Below are 11,526 nucleotides of genomic sequence, written 5' to 3'. Positions count from 1 at the left end.
TTTTTTTATGGTTTTTTTTTTTTTTTGTCAATTTTTTTTTCATTAAGTGACTTATTTAGTTTTTTTTTAAATCTATTATAAATCTTTTATATTCTCTCGAAACTCATTTCGAGAACTATATCAAACACATCGAATGATCTAAATAAATATCAAAAATAGTTAAACATACATCAAACGTGTGTGTTAAAAAATGCGTATAACTCGTCTTTCTTCTTTAAAAAAAATCAATTATTTATTAATGTTTATTATTTTTTCGCGACATTTTTTTATAAAAAAAAATATGATATGGTATGACGTCAACTTTTTTGTTTTTTTTGGACGTAAAAATTTAAATCAAGCAAAACAGCAGCACCACACACGTGTTGGAAGATCATTCGTAGTGATTTCAGGAGTAAAGTAAGATATTATGGAATATTCAAGGGTAAAATAGGAAAACACAAAATACGTCTTGAATGAATAGTGTCACTACATTCCCTCTTTTATTGCAGTAGGGAGTATTGATATATATATAGTAGTGAAGAGTCAATAATTGTGGGTAGCAAAAAGTCCATATTATTCTTTTTGTTGTAAAGCTTCATAAATAAATAGTAAATGGGGAATTTTTTCTTTTAATATAGTAGGGCGATAGTAGGGATTTGTTGTTTGAAAATCAACAGTCAAATTAAGGATAAGATGCTAAAAGAAAATGCTTCCTGAATAAATAGTGTAGGCATGATTCCATTTTTAAGAGAGTAGATAATTAATCATAAATTTATGAAACTTAGCCCTAAAACTCTTTTAAGAGGAGATATTTTATCGTGTCACTGATTCAACTAGTGATATAGAGTGTCAAAATCTAAAGTAATATTAATTAAAGCCATTAAGATAAATAAATTAGGAAAATTTCGCCTGGCTTCTCTAATCTTTACGTAATTTAGCACATGTTCTTCAATCAATTTTTCTTAATATTCGAGTCCCACTTCTATTAATTTTGTAATACTAAAATCCCTGGGGACGAAATGTTAAAATTTGACAGATTAAACAAAAAAAAAAAAATGTCATATCAAGTAAAGACTAGTTAGAGAGTAATACAATAACAAGTATGTTCGAGAAATTCTCTTGTAAATTCTATTCATCAAGTCGTTGCCAACTATCAATTCGTTGCATGTCAAAATCGAACAAAACACCTATTCATTTACTAAAGATGATACATAAACTCTTTAGATCGCAACCATCCATCAATCAACAATATATTTAACAACCTAATTTTTTGGAATACTATTCTATGCGTGAATATTTATTTAACAGGGTTTAAATGGCATCCACAATAGAATTTAGTCATAATTGTAAATGTGGTTGAAGGCATAAACCTATATAATTAACGGTTAATCAACTAATATTTAGAATTAATTATACACTAACAATTTACTCGTATTGATTCTAACTGTCTTACAAACTATCGAACTATTGATTAACCGACTTCAATTTAAGCTTATTCTACACATAAACCAATAAAGTTTTTTTAAATTTCAACCACACATTTCTCCAAAAATACTATTCAAAACACTATATTTTCTTCCATAATAAGAGACAAACAGGCTCTAAAATTAGTTAATTATGCATTTCATGTATACATAAATTCATGTTTTCCAATATAACAATAATATATTGATCTTCAAAATTAACTCAAGCATAGAACATGCGATATAACGTTGTAAATCTCTAAGGGAAATATCAATAGCTCTTGTGCCACAGGTAAAAATTATTCACTATAGAAGAAGGATACAATCGTTTCAAATTTTATATCCGAATTGTTCTACGAGTCGAAATAAGAACCTCGTTTATTTTCATATCGAGATGCAACTTCTATCAATGAATCCTTAAATGAGAGGTTTTGATTTCTGCATTAATTGTCCAAGAAATTTTCGTGTCTCACCAATTTTTCTATAGCAAATTTCATATGTTCGTTTGTAGCACTAAACTGTAGAGTGACGGTTTTTATGCATCTAACACAAGGAAAGATATTAGTATTTTTGATAATCATAATATTTAAGAGAGTTAAATAAAAATTTTCAATTAATATCGATCACATCTTCCCTAAAGAAATAATGAAAGTCTTGGACTTAGTTTGAGTGGTCACGTGAGAAGTTATATATACAAAATCACCACCTAACTAATATGGTAAGTTGGTGAGTCAAATGAATTTTAACAAATATATGAATTATGTGACTTAGTGCGAACTCACTGAATTAACCAATACAGCACATGAAATTTCATTAAAATTCACGAAATTGCTTAATAAAAAAATTTAAATTTATTTGACTCATAAAGTCAAAAATAATAATTATAAATAAAATGTGTTCCAAACATACTTTGCACGATGTTCAATTTACATGAACATAAATTATTAAATCTTAAAAATTTATTAGTTTGCGTACAAATATGGATTAATCAAGAATGTACCTTGATCCATAGCGATTGATCGTTTATTATATATCTTAAATACGTGTCGAACAATTTAATTGCAAATCTTAAATCTTGTAGGTAAAATAGACTTATTCAAACTTTTTTTTTCTTTTCAATTCAATCAATCAAAAAGTTTACCATGCTAATATGACACTAAAAAAATTGATATTGTAAAGAGCTCTGTCCATATGTAAAGGCTCCTTTATTAAACACGTCTGACTCAACATTTTTTAGAATATTTTATTAATTTATTTGAGTAAAAACACAACGTGATTGATGTTTCATGAAAAATACTTAGCGCTACAATAGAAATCGAACCATAACAGCTACAAAACCATGCTATTTCAACATGACATGACTCATGCCGAACTCGAATTAAGCCAATGCTCACCTTGACCCCACCCGAGCCGAGCCGCTAGAAAAATCGAATAAAATTAAATTAATTGATTTTCAACAATTGAGGAATTCAATATTAGTGATTCAATTGAATCGAAGGGAACTGGAGGAGCTGATTCTACAATAACCATAGAGAAGCCAAGGCCTTAACCACGTGAATCCAAAACCATCAAATCACCCAAAAATCCGTTACAGTTCTACATATAAGTTTACCGAAACTACCCAAATTCTTTCCCGCCTATAAGGGTCATAAATGTAAATTCACTATTACCCTTAGAATTCAAGCGCCAAAGCAAAACCCCCCATACACAAATCATTTTTCTTTCTTCACTCTCAAGAATTGAAACAAATTTGAGAGAGAGAAAAAATTAAGCGATTCAGATAGTGTTCTTCAATGGCTTCAACTATAATTGAAGCCTGTAATAAGAGAAAAATGAGAAATTATTCAAAACTCTTTGAATTTGAAAAAGTTTCTAGCCTGTGTGGATCATTCAGAGAAAACATTCGATGTTTTCTACAAGATGCTGCGGAACTTGAAGATTATAGGGTTAATGGGATGCCAATATGGTGCATTCTGATTGTTTCTGAGCACAATGGTGTTTTCCCACTCTATACTATTGAAGAAACCGTTGAACACTCTGTGAATCCTTTCTGTGATCACTGTAAATTATCAGGTGTTATAGTTTATTCCCATGATTTTGTGATTTTGAATTTTAGTTTCTATTTTTATTTTCTGAAAGAATTTGGTTGTTATGGTTATAGGATGGGGACACCATTATGTGTCGAAGAGGAGATATCATTTCATAATTCCAGCAAATGAGAGTTGGAATAAGCCAGTTAAGGGGAATTTCTCTGAGCTTCAGAGCCATAATTTATACGGTTTGATTCATTGCAATGGATATGGGCATCTTATATGCATCAATGGGTTTAAAGAGAATTCGATCTTCGATATTGGTAGCGATTTTATGGATTTATGGGATCGTCTTTGCACAACTCTTAAAGCGAGGTAAAATATTGAACAATGTTCTAGAAAATTATGTTTTATTTGATGAATTTGAAATTATGAATCTGAATTTCGAGAAATTTTTCAGGGAAATTTCCGTCTGTGACGATTTGAAGAAGAGAAAAATGGAGCTGAGATTGATTCATGGTGTGGCATATGGGAGATCATGGTTTGGAAATTGGGGTTACAAATTTAGTACTGGGAGTTTTGGGGTTACAGAACAGAAGTATGATACAGCAATTCAGATACTGGGTTCATTAGGCCTCGATAAAATCATTACTGATTTCAAGAATGATGGAAAAGGAATGGAAATCAAACAAATAATTGACAAGTACAGAGAATTGAGCGAAAAACCATTGATTACTATCAGCGATTTGTTGCAATACATTTTTGCTAATCCTTGTGGATATGAGTCGAAAACAGAGGACAGTCCGATGAGTTTCAGAACATTTGTGAATTTATTGGCAAAAGGTGATTGCCGATGGGCTTCTAGGAGACTTGAGCATGTGCTAGTCGTAATTATAAAGCTCTTGAATGAGCACAAAGCTAATAATCTTAATAGAAAATGTGGTATGTCTAGGCATGAGCTAAGGGAAGAGGCAAGAAAATATATTGGGGACACAGGTTTAATTGATTTTGTGCTCAAATCTATCAAATCTTTTACTGTGAACAATCAAATTATTCGACGAACAATAAATCCACTGACTCGATTAGTGGAATTTACAATTTATGATGTTGTTAAAGAAGCAGAAGGGTTGAAGTGGCCAATTTCAAGAATGGATTCTGGTTGCAGATATTCAAGAGATAAACTGGAACAAGCAGCAAAAGTTGTGGTGAATATTTTGAAGGAAAATAGAGGTATAGATTCTATGGCACGGCAAGAATTGCGAGACAGAGCTAGGGAGTGCATTCGTGACACTGGATTGATTGATTATGTGCTGAAATCATTAGATAATGCTGTTCTCGGGAATCAAATTGTTTACCGGTCAAAAAATCCAACTACGAATAGGATCGAATATTCTCTTGTAAGTGTTACAAACCAAGTGTTACCTACTCCGGATAACGAAGTGGACCTGTATTTAAATAAGGATATCCTATTTCTGTATGAGAATGTGCTGTTGGGCTATTCTGAATCAAATGATGTTGGTGTGGCAACTCAGCTTGTGTTGGACAGCAAGCAATTTGTGAAAGTGTGGAAAATTGAAGGACAAGTTATGAACCAGTTAATGACATTGGCCTGCAAGGTATTGCCTAGTTTTCACGAGTTGGAGACTGAGCTGACTAGGCCGTTGTCACCTGGGGTTACAGTAATGATCCCACCTGGGATTACCATTGGTGACCTTAAGGTGGTGGCACAACGTGCACTGAGGGATACTTATTGCATTATGGATGACTTTGTGGTAAAGCAAATTGGTGGGTTGCGAGGAATAGATGACGACAAGGTGCTGTCTTGCACCTTGGAGCCTGGTGCTCACGTATGGGTGAGAGGGTGTGGGATGGATTTGGCTACAGAACTAAGGTATGAAGATGGCACCTACAAGTCCACAATGGACCGTAACATGGCTTGTAACGTTGAAGAGGAGGATGTTGAAGTAGAATCAATAGGAAAAGTGTAAAAATTATAGTAATTTTACAGAACTAATGAAGATATTGTTAGTTATTCAGACATATAGTAACTTTGTAGCAGTGCTGACAATTACCCTGCTAAAGAATTGTGTAGTGCAAGACTGCGAGTTTTACAACTGATTTGGGCATGGTAAAATTATAGCTCGTTTTCAAATTTCTAAGTACATTTGTGAATGGAATTTCAAAGAAATCCAAAATGGACACCCGACGCCTCAACATTGGCCGAGATGCCTGCCACACCTGGGCCCACAGGTGCCTCAGTCAATACCGAGTCGCCGGGTGTCCATTTTGGACACCAAAATGTCCAAAATGGACACCGCAATGTATCTCAAACATTTTTCTTAAACTTATCAGTCCTCATTTAATTTACAAACTTGTCTTCACTTAACTGACTACGTCGCGCTAGGTTCAGGATTTGGGATTAGTGATCCAAACTCTTATGATGATGGACCTTGCCAAGAATAGCCCAAAAATTCTGAAATTAAGCTTTTCAATGGTAGACACTTTCGAACGACTGCAAAAGCCAAAACAATTATAATTGACTTGGACTCATTCAACCTCTGTCTTCATTGAAATCATTCAACCTCTGTCTTCATTGAAATCATTCACACAATGTATTAAAATAACTCTTGTTTTTCTTTTTTTTTTCTTTTTAATGATTTTAGACATTTAGCACATTTTTTACGACTAAATTACCAGAAACATATTAAAAGACACTATAACCACTTCTCCAGCGATCTCCCATTTAACATCATATTCAAGCTGGTAAATTCTAAGGATTCTGATGCTTGAGTTTTAATAACAGAGTACACTGAACTATGAAACTCCAATCTCCCACAACCGATGCAGGGTTGTACAAGTAAAGACTCGACAACTCTCTCTCAAATGCCATATAACCAAGTGCATGGAAAATAATAACTAAAAATAGATTTAGAAAATGCTTCCAAAAATAAGACAAAAACCTCACTGAATAGAATACACGATAATTCTATTTTCCACGAGTATAATTTAGTTCCTTCTACCTTTATTTCGCCTGGATGCAACTACAGTCCATCCATCTTCTACTTCAGCAACTTCCCGGGGTCTAGGTTCATCAATCATCATTTCCTCTTTATTCAAACTTGAATCGGGATCATCAACTGTCATTTCTGTTGAATTATCACCATCATGATCGTTGTCGTCATCACTATCATCTTCATCATCACTACGAGCCTGACAAGGTAGAAAAGAAATGTCAGTTGTCTATATTAGTAATAGAAAGGATAAAGAAACAATCTTTCTTTCATTAAATTAAATAATAATAAAATAAAAAATAACAGTCGACACTTTAAACAATAACCTTCATAAATCGTGGAACCTTTTTTCCCTTAATCCATGTTAATAAATAGCTAAGGTCTTCAGTAAGAAAGCATCAAAGAACTTCGTCAAATCCATCATGTTAAATTCTGAATGATTTTCCATTATGAAGTACCAGCCAAAAGCTTTTATACAATTATCAGAAAAGCAGATTACATACGCAAGCGCAACCACAGATTAGTTCTGTCTAAATTTGCAAGTCCAAATAACATTTTTATCTACTTGTAAAATTAGCGAAGGACAAAATCATAGAATCGTTCATTAGTTTGGCTCCATATGATTACCAGTCATTCAAAGACCTGATTACAAATAGGGAATCCGTTTCAAAATTAATTAATTACACACACACACACACACGTGTGTGTGTGTGTGTGTGTGTGTGTGTGTGTGTGTGTGTGTATATGCATGCATATGTATATGTATATGTATACATATACATATATACGTGTATCTATATATGTATATGTATGTATATGTATAGAACTCAAAAACATACGCAATCATATATTTATTGTTCCTTGTTAAAAACCATTCCAGCCCCAGGGTTTTCATTTAATAATACAACAAGCTCCGTTCATGAACACCAATAATATTGATCCAAATAATAAAACTTGTTCAGCCACTAGAGTGTGATAGTTACCTGTCTTACATAAGAAACACTTGGAGTATTTGTTTCCTTCAGGCTTTTTATTGAGTTAAAGTTACCTTCGGCACATTCTTCATGCATAACCATCAACTTTTCTGCTATCTGAATACAGTTTCCACAGGAACAAGAAGGAAAAAGAAAACAGATAAGAATTAGAAGATATAGGTCTCAATAAGAACTGTGCAACGTATTACAAGTTACTGAACATGAAAAATAACTAACAGAAATTAAAAAAAATTACCATCATCTAGTGGTAATATCATGTAGATCACACTTGTTTCCACCCACAGAAGCATAGTTCAATATGTTCATCCATCATTAATCATTGATAAGCATGTCAATATATAAAATGTTCTAGAGGAGTGGATGACAATTATATTGGTTAATCCAACTTGACTTCAAAATATATAAGAAAACCACGATAACAAAGATATCACTTGAAAAATCAAAGAAATGATTTCTACAGGGACGTAAAAACAAAGTGCTTTTGAAAGTGTTCAAGGCTAAACACCAGTACTATACGAAGTCCACACAGCCAAAGCTTTCTGGTTTGTTATGGACACATTAGCCAAATTTTGACATTTTGCTCTGGTTCATATTACCTATACCATATATATGTATTGAACGTCAGATACTCAAATGACACTGTCAGAGACCTGAGTGTCTTATCCACCTTTCGAAGAAGTTTACAAAGAGCTTTGAGGACTAAGCCGTCTAAGCATTTAGCCTAACTTGACAGTGCTAGAGTTATTGTATTTTTTGAGAGAACTTTTAGAATGCCATCAGATGCATTTGATGATACTTATATCCATATTCATTTCATAATCATGGATAAGTTCTTATATACTAAGCTTATGGTTCACCAATCTTGCGTTTTAGGTGAACATAGATGATAAGTTCCTTAGATCTTTTGTCAATAGCTGGAAGCTTGTAAGCACGTAGAGCTCAAGATATATGGCTGTAGACCTGCTGGGACTATATTTGGATGTATGCTTTCTCTTGAGATTGTAGATATATTTCAGCATGAAGTTTAAGTTGTATGCTTATGTAATATGCTTACAATTATGTAAATTATTTTTCTGTTTAAACTAATGTGCGTTATGGATTTATATATGATAAAAGAGTTATATTTCATTTATACACATTAATCAGGTTCAAGACTGTGTTATACGTCTAGCACACTCGTTAATAGATCAATATTTTTTTTCTAATAAATGATATAGGGTAGTGACAGCAATTGGATCTATAACCTATTGAATGTGATCCAAAAAGGTTATCTACACGGATTCAAAGTATACCTCCAAATCTAATCAAATCTCAGTAACAAATCCTTATACATGGTTCAGGACTTGTTTGTCCAACTCAGCTAGGAAAAAATTTACACTATGGAAGCACATTGATGATATGTCATGGGGGTGACCAACTAAAGTTGCTATCAAGTACTTTCAGGATACATACACTAATTTATGGTCATCAGTTTAATACTGCAAATCATAGGATTATCCCACAAATTAAGCCTAAAATGCACAAACAAACAGGGAGACTAGATTTGAAATAGTCCAAAATTAAGATGGATGCACATAAACTACAGGATCCAAAGGCTTGAAGGCCAAGCTACTTCAATCCTTCTACTTCATGATCATGAAGTATTTAAGTTTGACAACTGAGATTAACCAAGTACATTAGACCCGTTTGACATTTGCAATAATAATAAACTTAGAATTTAGAAAAGAATATCACAGAAGTTTAATTTGTTATAAAAGTATTTCAATTATGTTAGTATGTTCACTTTTAACTGTTTTCATTCTACTTGCATCATTTCGCCATAGAACAAAAGAAGAAAAAAGATTAAAATGCTGATGTATTGAAAATTTAAAGGTTTGACGATGTCGACAATTAGATCTAGGTAACACGTATCAGCATATTTGGATTAGCTTTAAGCACCTCTTGTTTACAGTACACCTCACATACTGTCAGAAAAATATGTTTTTAAACACCCTTTTAAGCTTGGAACTTCATCCAAATGTTCTGGGACTCTAATATTTTAAGTTAACTTTTTGGCTTTTTGTCACCCACTAAAGGAGTCATTAGCCTTTTTTCCCTCAACGAGAATGGGCACTATTGAAATTTAAGAAGCCCCAAAACATCATAATCGAAGGCACCTCTCTGTGAGCATCTACCTGTTCCCAAATAGGTCCAGGGTTCACTGGTCGGGCAAAATAAACTGCCCGAGTCAAGGTTTCACAACAAATATTACCAATCAGAACATTTAATCTTATCAAAACTTCACTCTTTTAACTTTTATATAGGTGGGTTTAACTGCCTGTTCATTTTGCATTCTATATAGTGATTTTCAGCTGTTAGTTTTTCCTTGCATTTGATCCAAATTTCATGGCTTTCACTATGTGTGTGTCAGCATGTATTCAAGCATGTAACTTGTATTCATGTTCTTATATCTATAACTGAAGTTCACAAATAACACCAAGAACGTACCTCCTCAATGCTACCATCCTCTATCTCAGCGTTGAGAGAGAGCATGAATTCATCCAGCATATCCTCTAAATCATCAATGTATACTTTTTCTGAACACCAAATTAGACAAATCAATATCATGATGGTTGCGACAGGCAAACGACATTGTAATTCCCTATACCTAAAAAAATTAACGCAAATGCATCTCTATCGTCCACAGACACGAGCTAAAAGCAATAAATAATAATCTTTTAAATTGTAATTTAGCATTTACAATTGCGTGCGTGTGTCCAATCAAATAAGAACAAAGAAAATACCTTTGGATTGAGTGAGGGCTTGGAAGAGAATTTGGGTCAGTGGTTGAGATTTCTGGACGGAATCACGACCACCCCACTCATTCTCGACGGCCATTCGAAGAGCAGCCCATCGGGAGAGCACCAAATTTATGCCCTCGTGTAGCTGAGCAGCGGCCTCCGCCGTCAGCACCGGATTCTTATTGCTGTCCACCATAACTCTGTGATCTGATTTTCCACTTCTCCGCTGCCAATAAGCCCAAAACCCTACTTCTGTCTCAGTTCTAGACGATTTCGTATTGGGTTAATTATTTCGGTGGCCTGAACTCTAATTTATTTCGATATAGCCACCATACTTATCAAGGTGTCATTATGGCCATTAAACTTTAATTTGTTACACCATAACGATTGAACTTTATAAAACCCTTCAATCAGGCCATCGAGTAGATCGTCCGTCTAACATTTAACGAAAAAATCAATGTTGACATGCAATTTCAAAAAACGTGTCATTTTCCTTTTAATTAGTGAAGTAAAATAAGCAATCCATATTCCATGCGTAATTGCTATTTACTTACCTTATGTTTGAGCCCCATCAAAAATGAATTTGAAAAAAAAAAAAAAATTAAAAAATGCCATCAAACATGATGGACGGTACACAGCAGAACGCGACTTTAGTCAATTAATCAAGACAGAGAAGGCGCGTTTTTAATTAGCCACCATATATATATATATATATATATATATATATTAAAATAAAATAATGATTTTTGGGGAAAATGTGTAGTAATAGAAGTTTTTTAAGTGTGTGTATTTTGAAAAGAGGGGCTTGGCATCTCTACAAAACAAAAATGTAGTTCTGTATAATAAGCATGCAATGAGGTGACAAATATTTTAACTTTTTTTCTCTGTGCGCTTATTTAGAAGGTGTTTGATAGGGATTAAAATTAAATTTTTTAGTAGATTATGATAGAAGTTTTTGAAATGTATAATTGAAAAGTTGTGAAACCCATGAGATTTGTGATTAATATTGATTATTTGACTTTAATTTAAATTTAAATAAGATTTAATTCGTATCAAATGTGCTCTTAAAGATATTAGGAATAATAAGTCTTTTTTTATTCTTTACTTAAATATAGCAAGATTAATAAGTCTTTTATATGCCTTCTTACGGAGGTATTGGACGGAACTGTCAAACTAACTAGCACGTGTTTGATATAAATTAAAATTTAAATCAAAATTAACAATTAATTTTTAACTATACATTTTATTAGATTTACAATTTTAACAAC

The 11,526-nt window shown here is 32.9% G+C and overlaps 2 protein-coding genes across 2 annotated transcripts; one reads left to right on the top strand and one right to left on the bottom strand.

The window, feature by feature from the left end:
• The first annotated feature begins 3,235 nt into the window (after positions 1–3,235).
• LOC111396418 (PHD finger protein At2g01810-like) lies at positions 3,236–6,262 on the top strand. Its single transcript, XM_023022854.1, has 6 exons — positions 3,236–3,260; positions 3,312–3,515; positions 3,604–3,847; positions 3,933–5,436; positions 5,613–5,722; positions 6,136–6,262. Exons 1-6 carry the CDS (start codon positions 3,236–3,238, stop codon positions 6,260–6,262), a joined length of 2,214 nt encoding a protein of 737 aa, XP_022878622.1.
• LOC111395399 (pre-rRNA-processing protein TSR2-like) lies at positions 6,177–10,541 on the bottom strand. Its single transcript, XM_023021373.1, has 4 exons — positions 10,262–10,541; positions 9,966–10,054; positions 7,467–7,574; positions 6,177–6,682 (listed from the first exon to the last, which is right to left on the bottom strand). Exons 1-4 carry the CDS (start codon positions 10,452–10,454, stop codon positions 6,479–6,481), a joined length of 594 nt encoding a protein of 197 aa, XP_022877141.1. The 5' UTR covers positions 10,455–10,541; the 3' UTR covers positions 6,177–6,478.
• Between the last annotated feature and the right edge of the window lie 985 nt (positions 10,542–11,526).

The sequence above is a fragment of the Olea europaea genome, chromosome 6, assembly GCF_002742605.1.
Source record: "Olea europaea var. sylvestris chromosome 6, O_europaea_v1, whole genome shotgun sequence".
In the NCBI taxonomy this organism is placed as follows: Eukaryota; Viridiplantae; Streptophyta; class Magnoliopsida; order Lamiales; family Oleaceae; genus Olea; species Olea europaea.
This window is presented reverse-complemented; position numbering and strand designations above follow the sequence as displayed.